At 35.8% G+C, this 18868-nt stretch overlaps 1 protein-coding gene across 1 annotated transcript in view; it reads left to right on the top strand.

Annotated features, from left to right (window-relative positions):
* The first annotated feature begins 685 nt into the window (after positions 1–685).
* The window catches only part of LOC129260697 (syntaxin-binding protein 4-like), a 48068-nt gene continuing 29885 nt past the window's right edge, over positions 686–18868 (top strand). The window contains exons 1-7 of the mRNA XM_064114138.1: positions 686–797; positions 9558–9603; positions 11962–12053; positions 13740–13838; positions 14179–14248; positions 17437–17511; positions 18093–18202. Coding sequence (XP_063970208.1) covers positions 9566–9603; positions 11962–12053; positions 13740–13838; positions 14179–14248; positions 17437–17511; positions 18093–18202 — 484 coding nt within the window. The 5' untranslated portion in view covers positions 686–797; positions 9558–9565. The remainder of the gene's footprint in view (positions 798–9557; positions 9604–11961; positions 12054–13739; positions 13839–14178; positions 14249–17436; positions 17512–18092; positions 18203–18868) is intronic.

Raw genomic sequence — 18868 nt, 5'->3', positions numbered from 1 at the left:
CATACATTTGTACTATCTCCTCTTTTGAAAAAAACCTCACTGCACACTTGCCTCACCTCATCTTACATTGTCCTCCATATATCTCCTCTTTTGAAAAAACCTCACTGCACACTTGCCTCATCTCATCTCATTGTCCTCCATATATCTCCTCTTTTGAAAAAAACCTTACTGCACACTTGCCTCAGCTCATCTTACATTGTCCTCTACATATATTCTATCATCATACAATTTTTGATAAAACCTCACCGTACACTTGCCTCATCTCATCTTACATTGTCCTCCATATATATCTGTACTATCTCCTCTTTTGAAAAAACCTCACTGCACACTTGCCTCATCTCATCTTACATTGTCCTCCATAATATATTTGTATCATCTTCTCTTCTGAAAAAACCTCACTGCACACTTGCCTCACCTCATCTTCCATTGTCCTCCATATATTTATATCATTTTCTCTTATGTAAAAACTTCATCAAACACTTATATTTTCTACACTATAAACTCCTACGTTGTTTATACACACACACACACACCATTTGAAAACTCTCTTTGGTTGTTCACACTCGGTATTGTACACACACACATGCACACGACCACGATCTAATGAATATTCATCGGCGAACCGTCGGATGGATAGTGACGTAGGAGCTGGACATTTTATCGCCCCTCGCTGTACTTAACTTTGTCATCAAAAGTGCCTACCGTCCGTCGCGCTCGCCGGCGTCCCCCGTCGTTGTGTTGTTGTTGTTGACATTGAAAATCTGTTTTTCTTTCTGCAATATGAGGATAATTTAGAGGTGAGTGTACTTTATTTATCAATATAGATAAATTTTGTACTCTGATATTGCGTATGATCGGATAAAATGTGTTATAGAAGGATGAAAATTCTCGTTAGTTTGTTTTTAAATTTCTGTGCCGCCTGCTGAGGAGATCGAAAGAGACCCCAGTCCCACACGCTAAGAATTGTGTCAGAACTTTCCCAAGCTTTTGAAGTTCTATTCTAACAGTAACACTACAGTAACACAGTCTCAGTAACAATTTTACTCCTAGTCCTAGTATAATGATCATCCACCCAGTCTACTTGATATTAATTATTATCTGTACCATTCATGCCAGTACTTGGTATTATCTGTCAGTAGAGGCGCACGGCCAATATGGGAGACTCTCTCCAATAGGGGAGACAATCTCCCACATTGGAGACCTGCTTTGCAAAAGGACAAAAGAAACAACACCAACAAAAGCATGATTTTTTCCACCCAAAATGTTGTCTCACTGAGGTCAGAAGCCCATTTGTTTTGTGTGTGATTGACAACAAAAATCCTTATCAATACAAAAGTAGACGGTGAATTTTTAAAGTAGACGGTTAAAAGGAGTAATTTTTCATGAGGAATCTCCTTATCACATTTTTATTATCCGCCAAGGTAATCCTTTGGCAGCAAATGTAAACAAAGGAAATTGGTCTCCAAAACTGGAGACTGTCTCTGAAATTGGATACCCAAATTCTTTACAAAAGTCTCTGATATTGGAGATAATCTCCCACATTGGAGACAGTCTCCAATATTGGCTGTGCGCCTCTACTGTCTGTAATTCCCTTTATTTATGTACAGCTGACACGACAGCTGTTGAGTGTTGTAGGTATGTGTGAATACGGGCGCATCGCGAACGCTGGTTTTGGCTGCACGGTTTTCGCGCGGGTTTTGCTGCAAGTGGCATCGCCTCTGTCTGGGCGGCTCATCGAAAATGGGGTTTCATGCGCATGCGCACATAGTTGATGCAATCTCGTGCCTCGATACAGACAGTTGAAGACTTGCTCTTTCTGTACATGTAAGTTTCAATGTGGATACTCGCCTGTGAAGTGTGGATATCGGAGCTTGAAAGTTCATCAAATTTTTGGATGCGCAAATGATCGAAATGTTTTAATGGTAAGTAGAACTGCAATCCAATTATGTATCTTGACCTTTTAAAAATGTATTCAAATTGAAAAAAAAACTATAAAAAAAATGTTCTCGTGTGGAGCAGTCCAGATATAAGAGGCGCGAGCTACCCTTGTCACAGCCGGTCTCTCGCCAGATGAGCTCCCCGATGCGGTTGGCAGGGTGATGGGAGCGGTCGATACGATAGTGAGTCGTTCATGCTGGATTGAACTAGATCTTGAATTGCTTTCTTGATGATCATAATGTTGTGCCTTTTTTTAAATTTCTGTCATTATACCGTAGATTATTATTCTGATATTGATTTTGATACATACATTTTGTCACAGAAAGATTTTGTCATCCCAAGGTAAGTGTGAGAAGGTTATGTGGTCAAGAGTTCGAGGTGGCTGATTATTTTAATTAAAATATCATGTTTCATTTGGAAACTGGATTTGCTTTTGAAAGTGGAATATCAATGTTGACTTTTAAAAAATTAAAATCATGGGTGGAAATCCCAGGGGGGACATGTCCCCCTACCCAAAATAATAGGGGACATGTGTACAGTCAATGCAATATTTTTTTTTTCAAACTTTTTTACAGTTTGGTGATAAACTTTTTTTAACTTGTCAAAGTTGCCAGCATCCATAGAGGTGGGGGAAGTGTCCCCCCCTGCCCTAAATTTGAGGTGGGGGAAGTGTCCCCCCACCCTAAATTTGAGGTGATGACCCCCCCCCCCAATTTTTTTTTACTATAACCTTTTTTTCTTTTCTTTTTTTTTGCTTGTCAAATTTTGTTTCTTGCGTCCCCCTAAAATTTTTGGTTGATAACCTTTGGGTTTTTTTTTTGCTTATCAAAAAAGTTTGGTGGTCCCCCTAAAATTTTTGGCTTCTGCCGCCAATGCCAGCGTCCCCCTACCTTTGGGGGCAATTTCCGCCCATGATTAAAATGCAAAAATATGTTTAATTTTTCACCCTTGTAAGAAAATACATGAAAACTCAGAGGAAATATTTCATTTCCACATGGGTCTATTGTCTATTTTTTTTCTATTTTATTATAATTAAAAAAAAAATTCATGAAGGGTGCAGGGGGTGGGTCGTGTTCATAACTTGAAATGGGGATGGGATTTGTATAAAGTTTTGTGTCACTTTTGTTATGTTGTTTTGAATGTTTGGAGCTTTGATGCCTGTTTTTGTTGCTGTTCAGAACTTTTAATATCTCTTTTTTTCTGGTAATTAGAAATAAACCACTCTTCCTTTTCTTTTGTCTTCAACTAATATATTAATATTTACATGCATGTAGAAATAGTCTATAACACAATTTAACAACAAAATTTAACAATTTCTCAGCTGTAAACATGAAGAAGAAATGTTCAGCTCGACGTCCAGCAAATCCAGGAATCAAGCACCACCTTCTCATAGACTCTTATGGTTCCATCCCAGAGGATCAAAACCTTAAGATTGGCCATATTCTACGCCTTTACATGGACAATAGTAGATCAGTTACAGCCACTATTCGTTCTCTTTATGAAATTCTTCCTGCTACAGCTGTTATTACACATTCTATTTTGAAACCTATCATTCACAAAAGTGACCGAATCAGGAACTTGGTGAGACAAAATGACAGGAAGAATTTTCTGGATATGTGTGCAGAGCCATTTTCATTTACACATGAAGTACAGCATCAAGAAGCCTTGTTAAATGCTCCTTCTAATCAAAACCAAGATGAGCATGAACCAAAGAGGTCTTCTCCAGCAGAAAAGCCAAGCCCACAACTGCCCACAACCTCCACAGATGACACAGTTGCAGTTACTCCAGCTGAGAATCCTGGTCCGTCAATGACCCCATCGTCTCGCTCATCTGCACGATTACGTGGAAAATTAACTCCCAGAAAACGTTCTCTGAAAAAAAAATTAGACTTTGTTTCACTGAAAGGACTTTCTGAACGAAAAAGACTGAATGAACGCATTAAAGATCTTAAGAAAAGCATCACAAAAAGTAATGAAGTAAAACGACTCAAACAGGAAATAAAGCGGAAGAAGATCAGAATGAGTAAAAAGGACATGAAAATTTCAGACTTGAAAAGGCAACTGAGGAATCTTAGGAGAAAACAACAAGAGCACAAAACTACATGTACACTCAGTAATCCTGATCTGCAGCGAATACAACGTAATCACAAACGACTCAAAATGGCTAAACAACAAAAAAGGAAAAGTGTGGCTGCTGTTCCAAAGGAGCAATTTTTGCAAATCAAGAGAGAACTCGTAGAAAAAGATAAAATGAATAAGGTACTGGAAAATGAAATTTGTGAGCTCCGAGAACAAATACATGCGCTCGAGAAAAAACATTTGCAGGAAGGTGTTGGAACAAAGGCAGACAAAAAAACTTATAATACAGACATGCGAATGACAGTATTTGACCATTTCATTAATCAGGTCCCGACACAGAATATCCCGGTACTTATATATAACTCTGCAAAAAGACGCAATACAGTTTTAAGTGAAGTTCCACACAGGACAACTGTGGAACAAATGGCTCGGGAATTGGCCTGTATCGCGGACCTCAAATGCGCGGAACTCGCCATGAGAAATTCAAATTTGACCATAGGATTTGATGCCACAACTCAAGAAGGAACACACGTTAATAGCATCCATCTGACAACTGAAACAGAATGTGAAGTCATTACAGTTGACCAATTGCCTGGGGGGACTGCTGATGACTACAGCACCCATATCATTTCGGCAGTGGATCGTATTGCTGAAACATATGCCAATTACCATCATGAGGACTACCAGTACTGCCGCTCTCAAATAATTTCAAACATTGCAAATACCATGAATGATCGAGTGGCTGTAAACCATGCGACTGTGACAAAAGTGAATGAATCATGGGGGAAGACACTTAATGAATTGAATTGTCATTTACACCCTCTAGATACTATTGCGAGTAGCTGCAGGTCGGCTCTCAAGTCGTTAGAAACTATCAAAGGACAAATATATGGTACTGACTGCATTGCTGCTAATATTGTTCTTCAAGTCAACAAATTACGGTACAAAGATGGCAAAGGGGATCCCAAAGGATTCAAGACATTTCTAGATGACAATGGTCTTCCACTGGGTGTATTACCCCGTTACAGAGGGAACCGTCTTCATGTGCTACTCACATATGTGGGAAATTAGTTGAACACCATAGACTGTTCAGTGAGTTTTTCACAAGTGGGGTGCTTTCTTGTGGTGGATTAGCAGATAGCATTAGACGGGACTTTCAAAGTGATGTTGCAATTCTTGAAATGCAAGTTTTAGGATTGATAGGTAAACTGCTCACAGGCCCATGGATGACATTGTTCTATACTAGTTTTCAGAGTGAAGTCAGTCACCTAGATGGTATCAAGATGGTGAAGGATGTTGTTGCATCACTGAAGCTGGCAGCATCTAGCCCTCAGAACATTCTCACTCAGACAAATGATTTCTTTGGCAGAGAGTTGGATGAAACAGATATAACTTTGACTGCACTCCGAGCAGAACCTGTAGACATTGCTCTCTTTAATCAGTTCACTTCAGCTTGTCTACTGGCAATTGTAACAGTGCTTGAGCGGCAGTATCAGCGCTATTTCTCCATGGAGATATCTGAAGAGCTGGAAAAAGAAACACAGTCTGCACGAATGCATAACATTGATGCGGAAGAAATCATGGGGATGTTTGGAGCTGGAAAGGAGAGGGCCAAAAATGCCAATATTGACTTTCTGGCAGCAAGAATGAGATCCAGGAAGAACAAGGTTGTACAATGGCTAGATGAAATGTATGAAGACAAAAGGAGTAGCATTGTTACCTGGGCAATCGGACGAGCAAGGAAAAGGAGGACATTGACGAGGAAACAGATGACTGAGATGAAAAAGGAGATGTCAAAACGAGCGGCAAACAAAAGACAGAAGAAAGACGAGAAGAAAAGGAAGGAAATTGAGAAAAAGTTAAAAAACATTGATGTGGGTGAAGTAAAGACAACATTTCCAGACTTGGCTGATGAGGTCCATTCTCTCCTCATTGATATTCTTGAAGGCACTCTTGTTGGCAAGAGCATTTGCCACTCATGGTATGATGAAGAATCTGGATCAAAGACTGTATATTCTGGAAAGGTGGAGACCCTGAAAAAGAGAAGAGGAAATGAAATTTACACAATTGCATACTGGAATGAAGAAGAAAATTATGAAAATGCCACAGACTATGACATTCCCAAAATTTCCCTTGCCGCTGACTTAATTTGTGAGGATTTGATAGTATGCTCATAATGCTGATGATGCTGACCCATTGATAATTTGGTGCCTTTCAAGATTTTCCGGAGAATGGTAAGTTTGCATTGTGAAGTTCTTTTTCACAAAATCTTGCTAATTTTGTTTTGTTTCATATTAATAGTATGGACATATGTGTACATTTATGTGCAGTGATCTTACGCTAGAATATGAACTTATTTTTCATTAAAAAAAGTGCTCAAACAGGGCCTATGTTGTAATCATACATATCTAAGAAATGCATATATTAAAGCTTAATTTTTATGCATCCTTCTTGATACTTGAATTGCATGCAATGCTACATCTTAACACCCTCATCCTCTGCTGCTCATCCCTCCTAAAAAATTGTAATCGAATGCCCACGGTCTCCAAAATGGAAAGCTACATTATACATCTATACACAAATTGTTGAAACAATAAAATACATAAAGAATTGGTGAAACAATCAAATACATCAGAAAAAAAATACACTTGTATTTTTATACCATACAAAGAACAAAAGGAATGACATTTTTCATTTGTAAAAAAAAGACCCCCGTACATACATGTACACAATACTAAAGTTGAAAAAGGACTTGTAATCTATATCAGAAAAACAAAGAAAAACATTAGAAATTACAAAAGCAATACTTTAAACAAATTCATTTAGTTGTTTTCATGCTGTTTTGATGCCAACTAAAGTATATATGAATTATCTATCATGATCACCTTCATTTGGCAAAAAAAAAGCGAGTAATTGTGATTTTGCGTAATTTGCATAATTAATTAGAATTAATTAGAATAAATTATTTTACACATATTAAGAAGAAAAATTACCAAGTGAAATGATTACACATCAATTGAGTTTTCTTTCACCTTTCCATTGATACCTAAATTACTTCAAAGGGCTGAAAAACAAAGAAATTAGAGCCCGTTGAAGACTTGGGTTCAAAATGGTCACAAAATGGTCACAAAAATCGGTTCTGCATTCCATTGACTTTACATTAAGACAATGACCACAAATTTGGATAAATATGCGGGACTTAAACTGGAATAACTTTATAATTTCTTGATGAAAATTTGAGTTCTTGGTATCATTTTAAAGGTCTTTTTAAGAGCTTTCAGATGATATAAAATTTATTGATATTTGATGATTTTCATTTTTTTTGTCACATACCTAAGTGTTGTCGCTGAGCCTGAGCGAGGCCGAGGCCGAGGAAGAAGAACTAACGACACGTACTTTACTAACTTAACTTAGAACTAGAAGTAGAACTAGTAGAAGAAGAAGTTGGGGAGAGATGCGATGCATGACTGCAGACGGACGAAGACAAAGGCGGTTTTTTCTTATCACTAGTCTTGGGACCGTCTTGGGTTTATAATGGCAACCAGTCAGAATTCAATATTTTCACAGAGAGCTATTTAAAAAGAATTATTTAATAGCTTTTCTTATATTCTTTTTTTTTTAATGAGAATGTCGTTAAAACTGAAACAGGATCAACAAGCTTTTTTTCTCTCATATTAAAGTCTATCATTTTTGGGGTTTCTTTTCTCTTTCTTATCCTTAAATTTCTTTTCATTTCTTTCTATTCATTTTTAAAATTAAATTATCTTCCTTTTTTTATGTTCGTCTTTTTTTTTTTTTTTTAATTAGAAAGTCAAAAGGGGCCTAAGCTTTCGATCCTAGCAGAATCTTCGGAGGCAAAATGACAAACATATGTTTGTCATTTTGCCTCCAAAGATTCTGCTAGGATCGAAAGCTTTATATGTTTGTCATTTTGCCTCCAAAGATTCTGCTAGGATCGAAAGCTTACATGTAGGCCCCTTTTGACTTTCTAATTTACTCCATTGGCTCTCTTTTATTAGATAAGCAGTTTTCAGCAGCTTCTTTTTGCCATTGATCTTTTTTTAATCGTTTGTTTTCCTTTTAATTTTCTTCTTTTTTGTTTTTGTTTCCTTTTAATGTATTCCTTTATTTTTGTTACTTTTCTATTGTTTTGTTTTGTTTTGTTTTCTCTTTTCTTTCCTTTTCTTTTCCTTTTCATTTTCCTTGTCCCTTTTTTCTTTTTCCCTTTTTCCTTTTCCCTGTTTTTCCCATTTCCTTTTCATTTTCCTTGTCCCCTTTTCCCTAGTTTTTCTTTTATTCCTTTTCGCTTTTTCCTTTTCCCTCTTTTTCCCATTTTTTTTGTTTTTTTTTGTTTTCCCTTTTCCCTTTTTCCCCCTCTTTTTCACTTTTCCCCCCTTTTTTCCTTTTTTTCTTTTTCTTTTCCCTTTTTCCTTTTCCTTTTCCCTTTCTTTCTTTTCTTTTCATTTCATTACCATTCCTTGCTTTTCTTCCTATTCTTAATTTTGTTTCATTTCTTTTCTTATCTTGTTTTTATTGTCCCCCCTTTAAAAAAAAATATAAACTTGATTTGAGGCATGTTAATACTTAAGGTTTTGGGATTGAAGAAAAAAATCCTTTAAACCTAAAGTATACAATGAAAAGTGCAAAAACAAATAAATAAATAAAAATGCCAGAAAGTACTATGTTTTGACTTACTATGGACAGTCTCTTATCCATGGCATAGAATCTATATAAATATTCTCTTGTGATACAATTGATTGCCTAAGCTTAGGTTTAGACCAGATTATGTAATGTGTGTTAAGATGTTACATTTTGTAGAAGTTGAATTGTTTTCTGTTGACCCGATATAGTTGACCTCGTAAAGAGAAGGTTAATAGCTAAAGTTCTTCTTCTTCTCCTCCTCTTCCTCTTTCTTTTCCTTCTCCTCTTCCTTCTTCTCCTCTTCCTCTTTTTTTGTCTCCCTTCTTCTCCTCTTCCTCCCCCTCCTCCCCCTCCTCTTCTTCCTCTTTCTTCTCCTCTTCCTCCCCCCTCCTCTTCCTCCCCCTCCTCTTTCTTCTCCTCCACCTCCTCCTTAGTCTTCTTCTTCTTTTTCTTCTTTTTCTTCCTTTTTTTCTTCTTTTTCTTCTTCTTCATTGTCTTCTTCTTCTCTTCCTCCTCCTCTTTCTTCTTCTCCTCTTTCTTCTACTCCTCTTCCTCCCCTCCTCCTGCTCCTCCTTCTCCTCCTCCTCCTCCTTCTTCTTCTCCTCCTTCTCCTCCTCCTCCTCCTTCTTCTTCTCCTCCTTCTCCTCCTTCTTCTCCTTCTTCTTCTCCTTCTTCTCCTTCTCCTTCTTCTTCTTCTTCTCCTCCTCCCCCTCCTCCTCCTCCTTCTCCTTCTCCTCCTCCTCTAGTTGCATTAGCATTCCTCAGGTGAATACACATAAGTTAGCATGAGCAACAGTACAATTGTATAATAAAAATGAATTGATACTGATCGACATAAAGACCCAAGACATGTGGTCTCATTAATTTACGATTAGTTTTATTTGATTTTTTGTGTCCAGGGTCCAAGATGTCTGAATCTGTAATACTTACTGATGCTGAAATCAGGTAGGAAATCATTTTAATAATTTACCACCAATGAGCTTTATAACTCTAGGATTTACACTGTTTTGTCTATAAAACATGTTTACATGGTGGTACAGATTGATGCCACCTAACTTGGCACTTGAGACATCTCTGCCCCACAAAAAAAATTAGGTGCTGAGTTGTCCAATATTGGATTGCTATTTTGTTGACAGATGTTTGTATTTTCTACTATGATTTCAATTTATTTGTGCGTTTTAGTATGAATCTTACCATAAGGTTAGGTTTTATGACGGGCAACTCGGCACCAAATTCTTCGTCGGGGCTGACTTGTTTTAAGTGCCGAGCTGACCTGGACCTGTACAGATAATGTGGTTCATGATATGCGTAGTTTTTTAATAGATCATTTTGCCTCCGACGAAGATTCTGCTAGGATCGAAAGCTTAGGCCCCTTTTTGACTTTCTAGTTTTTTAATAGAATTTGATAAAACATGAAATTGGGAGAGATTGGGTGGAATTGAAAGGTGAGAGAGTGTAGTAGTTGGCGCGCCGTGGTCTAGTGGTTCTGACTCTCGCCTTTCAAACAGAGGGTCGTGGGTTCGAATCCTAGCCATGGCGTGTTTTCCTTCAGCAAGAAATTTATCCACAATGTGCTGCATTCGACTCAGGTGAGGTGAATGGGTACCCGGCAGGATTATTTCCTTGAATGCACTGAGCGCCGGTGATGGTATCTCGAGCTAAAGCCGGGGTAATAATAGCAGCGCTTTGTATCCTCAGGCAAAAAGCGCTTTATAAATCCAGCTATTATTATTAGTAGTAGTAGTGATAAGATGAGGAGAGAGAAGAGTCTTGGTTTTATTTTGGAATAGGGTGTAGTCCTAAAAATGACTAGTCGCAGGAAAAGGGTAGATGATATGAGGAGTCTTGGCAGAAAAGAGTAGGTGAGATGATCCGAGCAGCTAGACTACCCCCCATCAGGAGATAACAGGAAGTCGTACGTATGAATGCATATATACATGTAGTGTTTGAAAGGCAATTTTCAGGGCTTAAATTGAATTAATGTATGGAGTCTAACACCAAAGCCATGACCCTTGGATGCCCTGAAAAGTGGCCTCAATGCCCCTCTCATATGCCTTGATTTTTTTTTGTTTTAAATGTCCTATAAAACAACAACCTTGCTAATAATATCCAAAATTTAAGCCCTGAATCACTATTGTAATCAAAAGTGAAATTCATTTAAGATTCGTTAGGTAGTTTAGAATCTCAGACCCTCCAGTCAGTCGGCAAGCCCCTGTGTTAATGAGCAAAGGAGCAAGATTTATCCAAGTCCTCTCGTGGCTGAATTCATGTCCCCGTAAAATCTCGTGAATTGTGAGACTTTCTTTCTCAAAGAATTTAACCACTTTTTCCTTGAGTAATATTGATTATTTTTGTACAATGGGCAAGAGTAAATGTTACTCTTTTATATTGGTCATTTCTTTTTAATGAAATATTTTGATAAATAAGTGAATTTTTTACCTGAAAAGATGCATCAAACAGAATTTTCTTCCTCTGTTTTCACTTGCAAATTGTGCATCATTTTGTGTTTAAGGCACCAACATTATTTATATCATCAGAAAGCTCAAACTCTATACTTTCGTACAATGTCACTCTTGATATGTGGCATCTTTTAGATGGGTCAGCAGCCAGCTTCTTCCATCAAGATGCAAGACGAGATTTCTGAAATTTTTTGAGTAACATAAAATCCAGAGTTCTGATTGGCTGAATACTGTTTTCAAAACAAACAGGCGCGGGTAATTTGAAGAGATTACCACATGGTGAGTGTGACCTTGCAGAGGCCCAGTGTGGGGAACATTGGAATTTGCGTGGGTGTGTGGTCTCTATGACCAATCAGAGCGCAGTATTCTTGTTTTTGAGCTGCAAAATGTACTTGGCCTATGGAAAGCTGGCTGCTGACCCATCTAAAATACATCTTCTTATAAAAATTATATCATATTAAAGCTTAGATCTTCAGCTTTATCATGATCTAAAAATCATTTGTGCCCAAACAGAAATTAAGTGTGAAAACAACAACTTTTATTGCATGAAAAAAATATTTTGTTTCATGTTTTAGATCAAAAGTTTTTCCTATATTACAACATCCTTTTAAAAATCCAAACACATGACCTGAAAGAATGATTCTTCTTCTTTACAAAGATACCAAAACATGAAATTTTGTCAATATTTAGAGCAGTAATGGCCGAATAAAAAGAGGTGGTTTGGTTAGCACCAAGCTCATTAACTGTGCAAAAACCCTCTAGTCATGAATATCACTTGGATAAAAGAAGCTACTTTTTCAGGGCTTGCAGACTGACTGCCTCCTGTTATGTTTATGTAATACAGCGCTCTTGAGAGCAGTGCATCACCAGCTCACAGTCCTCAGCATTTTGAAGAGATCGATACTATTGTGTTCAGCAACTGTAAAACAGGACTAGGTAAATATTTCTTATACCATTTTTTGGATGAGTATTTTTTACTTCTTTTTTTCCTCCAGTGTTCGAAAATCAAGGTAGTGATTTAGTATTTGGTAAAATAATTTGCAAAAAAAGCATTTATGAAAAAAAAATCAAAGCTTTTATGTAAAGATTAAATTTCAGTTCTTTTATGCATGTATTTAAATTTATCAGTAATTTTTAGTATGCCACACAAAGTGATTAGGAAATCTTTTGCATAAATACGCAATAGTTTTGTTGTATTTTGAAATTTAATGAGGACCAGATTTGTGTAAATTAGGTTTCATAATAGATTTTCTGTCATTGATTGTCATGTACTATATTTTTGTGTTTTTGTTAGTACATCATGCATATGTACATAATCATAAACTATACATTTACAAATTAAAAAAAAAAACCCACAGTGCTTATCAAACAAAGCCCCCTGTTAATATTGATTAAGTGAATAAAAGTGCAGTTTACCCCAAGTCATGGCACTCAATTCAAAACAAGACAGTGTAATTTTGTCTTATTCGTAAGACTAAGATGTACCACTCTATACGATTGCTTGAATTAGAGTTATAGTATCAATATTTATTTAGTAATCTGCATTTTTTGGTCACGTGTGTGACCGAAAATATGATAAATCTTGACTTTAATTAGTTTTAAATGTAAATTTTTTTAGAGATTTTAATTCAAGTGTTATATAACATTAACAAGTTTAGTCAGCTATCATTTGGAAATACTTTTGCTGTGTTCAATCTGCAGGTTCAAGGTCAGAGGTCAAAAGAAGTGGGCCATGTGTGCAACTTCACACAGAAGCATTATTTTGAAAGTTTAATTTCATTTTGAAATTCCTGTGAATTCCAAAATTAAATCAAACTTTTGAAATCATCATAATTAGTTATACATGTAAATCTCTGAAAGTTTTAGATTTATTACTAATTAAAATCAAGATTTGTCATAATTTCGGTCACATTCATGACCAAAAATGGCACATTTAGCTTTTATTTGTATTGATTCATATTTTAAAGTACTTTTACAGATATTTATTTTTTGTCCGCTTGATTTATTGTTTACAATATGAATATATATAATATGTAATATAAACCTTCCATTGGTATAAAAATGGCCTGAGTTCTAGAAGGGGGTGGTTGGGGGTAATTAAATTCTAATTTAATTCTACCTTTAAAATATTCCTTTACATTTCTTTATGATTTTCTTTTTGTTTTGACTTGTAATGATCTCTCATTCGTGCTGCAAGTCAGAATGGATGACCTTCGTGGTTTCAGTATTATAGTTTGCCTGTCTTATCCCTGGCAACTTGCTATGCCCATGGGAATCTTAGCTTTGTTTATATCAGTTACTTTTGTGACATTTGCTCTGGCGAGAATTGCCCCGTTATAAATTCCACACACTAATGGAATGACCAACTTCAACTTTGGATTTAAAACCATACCTTATCCTAAACCTAACCACAATCCTAACATATAACCCTATTGCAATCCTAACCCTAAGACAAAATAAAGCCTGGAGCAATTGTTGCAGTAGCAAATCTTGTGTCACCCATGAAATTGCCTTTTATCTTTTAACTTTTATACAGTTTTTTTTTTCTTCAATGTAATCTGATTTACTGTTTTTTTTTACAGAATAATTGATGATGATAATAACATTCTTCCTTTCTGTCAGGGATAAAAATTGTTGGGGGTAACAGTGAGGATGTTGCAGAGAATGACTTTGGGATCTTTGTGAAGAGGGTGATCCCTGGCGGGTTAGCTTCAGAGAGCGGTAAGTCATTCGTTCCATCCCTCCTATTTTTATGAAAGTTTAGAAATCCTCATTTTGTGTGTACTACATGTCTTTTGCAAAGAGCCTTTGGACAAAGGTTCAACAGTTATGTTTAAATTGAGGAAAGTTGTCTGTTTGTATACTGTCCTGGGGAATTTCATGTTTTCCCAAACCTTGTTTATAACTTACAATGCAAACTTTGTTTTGGTTTTAGAGGTTTAGTACTAAACCTATCCACATATCTCTTCCTGATTTTATGTTTACAAAGTTAATATATGCCTTTGATATTATTTCTGCAATAAAGGAATAGTTATATAAACTATATGATTTTTTTTAACAGGACGTCTCCATGAAGGGGATCAGATTAAGAGTGTCAACAATGAAAGTTTGAATATGGTTTCAAATGAAAGGTGAGTTTTTGATGATTCTTTTCCGAGATTGAATTAGATTAATCTTAAGGAAGAACGCTATAATTGAGTAGTCTGCAGGCACATATCCTTGATTTTCTCGTAGTGCATAGTACAGTGTCTGAACTAGGAGACTAGACTCACTCATGTACTTTGGCTGTCTGACACGTAGGCCCGAATTCACAAAGGTGGTTTTGAAAACCCACGGTTGAGTCCATGGTTTATGCAGATTTCCTATATAGATTACGCTTAATTTAGCGTGCATCGGGCGCGTGTATCAAAAATGTCCAATGCTGATGCGCGCTTTTGTCACAGTGCGCCAAATTGACGCCTGTTGCCGTGGTTATCCACGCTATTTTATTCATGAGTCCATTGTTTTTATTCATGAGTCCACTCTTCAAACAGTGGACTCATGAATAAAATAGCGTATCTAACCATGGTAACAGGCATCAATTTGGCGCAATGTGACAAAAGCGTGCATCAGCATTGGACATTTTTGATACACGAGCCGGATATGCGCTAAATTAAGTGTAATTTATACAGGAAATCTGCATAAACCATGGATTCAACCGTGGGTTTTCAAAACCACCTTTGTGAATTTGGGCCAGAAGGTTTTTAGTCTAGTCTTCATCCTAGACACGGTATTATTTGTATGAATTTTTAGTCTGTGCTTGGAGACTTAATACAGTTGATGCACTTGTACTTTTGGGAGGCATTCTCTGTATCAAGGTACATGTACATGTGGAAGCGCCATGGTGTAGCGGTTCTGACTCTCGCCATGTAATCAAAGGGTCATGTTTTCAAATCCCACTGTGGCCGAACATCCTTTGGCAAGGCATAAATCCATACTTTGCCACTCTCAACCAGGTGCTAATTGGGTACCGGTAGGAAACAACCGCCATTGTGGTTGGGTTAGCAAGTGTGCGCCTAACAGGCTGCTTGAATGCAATGACTGGATAATAATAATTGTGAAGTGCTTTGAGCAGACGTAGATTGATATCGCGCTTTAGAAAAGCCAATTATTATTATTATTACTATAATTACATGTAGTGAACAAGGACTCAAAATAATTTTGGAAGTTACAATTTCTTGTCAATGCAGTGTAGGTAACAATATATTCATGGAAATAATTCAAGGGAGAATGTACTTTCCAAGGCTTCTGAACACATTTTAAAAATCTTCTGTGCCTTTAAAAAAAATCCATATCAAACAAATAATTTCAAAACCCTACAAAGTTGTAAAAGTAAGAGTGAAAATTGATATATCATAATCCATTTTCGTAAAAATGTTTCATATTTCAGCTTTATCGTACAATATTCACCTGGTTCATCTATCTTTCCTGTGGAGTTCTTCATGATTTTACTGATTTTTTTGTCAAGATATGCTCCCCTTAACTGTAATACAAGATGCAAATTTAAAGGTGACGGGGCTTAAGACGTTCCACAGTTAAAATGAAGTCCATGTAATTTTCACCAAATTTTGCAGAGAGTTACTTTGGTATCTATGCATTATGAAAATGCAAAAGATAATATAGGTTCATGTGCTTATTTTTTTTCTACGGGTATTCAAAGTCGCCGTATTTGAATGATATGCAATCTTGCGCAATCAAGAAATTATGCCTCTCTTAGACCTCACGAATTCACCAAATGAGTTTAAATCATCTTTACTCAGTGGATACCGCATCAAACCTCATCGAATTTTCAAGGTATATAACAAAGTGTATACCAAAGTAAGAGAAAGTCTTTTAATTGGTAAAACTATATCTATTTGGAGTCAGCAGCGCCCTCATTTGGCAAGAATGGTGTAAAAACTCGGAAAAAAACGAATTTCAAAGACGTGAATCTACTCAAAAATTAAAAAAAGTATTTTGTAAGCTGCACTTTTTTCAAAATCCATGCCATTTTCATCAAATTCTGATAAATTGTAGAGGAATGCATATCGAAGGTGTAGGGACCTTGAAAATATGGGGTCCATATGCTTGTTTTTTAACTATGAGTGTCCAAAGTGATGCGAGTTGGCATGAAAATCGCCCCAAAACGCGCCCAAAATGTGCAAAAGTCTAATAATGCCGTCTAAAATGCAAATGGTTCCATATTTCGCTCCCAAACATTCAAAATCCATGTCATTTTCATCATACTTTCCACATAGATACTTAAGCACCTGAGTATTCCAAATATGGAAAAATTAACATGGGTCCATGTGCTTGATTTTTTTGCTATAGAGCTTCAAAGTAACCCAAAATGGATGATGTTCTTGAGAATTGCGCATCCAAAAGAATTGGGCATTTTTAGAGCTCACGAGATCACAACAATGGGTTTAACGCCCTATAACTCAGTCAAAATCCATGAAGATTTCATCAAATTTTGCAATATGATTAATAATTGTGTCCGTAAGATGGATAATCTATCTATATTGCTGTCAATTATTTGCTCATTTAAGTCTAACAACACTCAGTTCTTAGAAATTGTGGGAAAGATACTCAACCTCAAAAATGTCAAATTTCAATAACAAACTTGAGAAGTAAAAGAAATGCTGCACTTTATTCAAAACCCATGTCATTTTCACCAAACTTTGCAAAGTTGTAGAGGACGGTATACCTTAGATTTGCAAACATTAAAAAACATGGGTTCATGTGCTTGTTTTCAAACTATCAGCATTCTTATTAGAGCATATTTGCTTCTTAAAACACCCGAAAACGCGCAAAAAGCAATATATAATTATGTGAGGAAAAATTCCGAACCACTTTTCCATCTATTCAAACTCGGGGTCATATTCATCATACTTTGCAGCACTACAGAGAAACTATTTTGAAATTGTAGAGGAATAAAAAAAAAATGGTCCATGGAATAATTCTAGTTTATTAGCTTCATAAAATAATACAGCAGATCTGCAGTTAATGCAGATAAGGAGAAAAATCAGCTCACATTACCTATACAGCTGATTAAATCACCAGTTCATCCATTGTGACGTCAGTGCGCAGAGTGTAAAGTATGCGCAGATCATGATGCGCACAAACATAACTGTGGAACGTCCTTAAGTGATATTGTATGGTATTTGTTAATTAGTTAAATATGTATTGTAACAGTAATATAAATTTCAATGAGATCTCAGAATATGTGATACCAGAATATTAAAGGATTTGTTTTGAAGAAACTGAAGATTGCATTGTTTTGATTGTTGGTGTTTCCCAGGGCTGTGCAGTTGCTCCGTAGTGCTTCAGCATCAAACCATGTGACACTTGTTATATCAAGAGGCCCACAAACATTGTAAGTATTATCCTTAAACTTAAATGATGGTACACTATTTTATTACAATACAATACAATTTTTCTTCAAGACTAGAATAGAAATTCATAAGAGTATAATACTAATATGATTTTATTGCCTATCATTCACTTTCTATGTCAGGAAGTTAATGTTTATTGCTGTTGATGCAAAATTTTCAGCTCGTAACTTCCTCATTTGTTGGATATGTGCTCAAAGAAAGCATAAAAATCATTCATTTATAACATTTTTTAGATTATAAATATTGTATTAACATTGATTTTAATACTATTTTCATTTTCTGCAATTTCTATATTATAACTTTCTATTTTTTAATTATTTATTTATTACTACTGTTTTTGTATTAATGAATAAAAACATTGTTGAGTGCCAAAAAGTTAAAAGATAAATATAGTAATACTGTTTGTAAATCTTCTTGACATGAATGCTTTAATTTTCATTATACATGTACTTTTTATATGATTGGCATGATTTCTGACACATATAATCCAAAAGAATTCAAAGATAAGTAATTGACTGATTGGTTATCATCTTTGTTCACATCACATACGATACCACCATAGGAGGAGATTCAAGCGATTACTAGAGAATAATCAATTAGCTCGACGTTCATCTGGACCCAGTACAAGTTCAGCTACTAGTTATACCTCATCAAGATCTCATAGAATAGCATGTAAGTTTTTTCCTAATTTTATCTTAAAGGTGAATCCAACCCAAATAAAAACTTTTTTAGAGGAAAAGGGAAAATCAGACAAGTTGATAGGTGAAAGTTTGAACAATATCGGACAAACAATAAGAAAGTTATGAATTTTTTAGAGTTGTGAATATTGGAATATACCCATGGAGACTTCAAATTGGCCAAAAATGGGATGTCATAGTGATGTAAGGCAAGGACTACTCTTCCATGTACTCCAATACTTAAAATGGCTAAAATGATTTTTTTTTCCAAGTTTTATTTCAAATTATGTAATTATTTAAAACAGCCATAATTATTGCTTGTCTGCTTTCTCTCAAACTTTCACCATTCTGTTTTATTTATTTTTCTCCTTTCCAACACAACATTTTATGACCAAGGCTGGATTCTCCTTTAATCGTTCTTACATGATTGTTCAGTAAATCTTATTGCAAAACTGTTTCTGGCATCATATTTTCTAGATTTATTATTTTATTGAAAATATTTAATGTCTTTTGAATGGTTGAATTAGATTAAAATCCCACGATTTGAACAATGTTCCCTCCATCTTTTATTCAGTATTACAATTTGTATCTTACGATTAATTGTGTACCCCAAAGGGGATGCATGTACATTAAGTTCTGTATGAACATTTTACTGTTATGA

Source organism: Lytechinus pictus, unplaced genomic scaffold (genome assembly GCF_037042905.1).
Source record: "Lytechinus pictus isolate F3 Inbred unplaced genomic scaffold, Lp3.0 scaffold_19, whole genome shotgun sequence".
NCBI lineage: Eukaryota > Metazoa > Echinodermata > Echinoidea > Temnopleuroida > Toxopneustidae > Lytechinus > Lytechinus pictus.
This window is presented reverse-complemented; position numbering and strand designations above follow the sequence as displayed.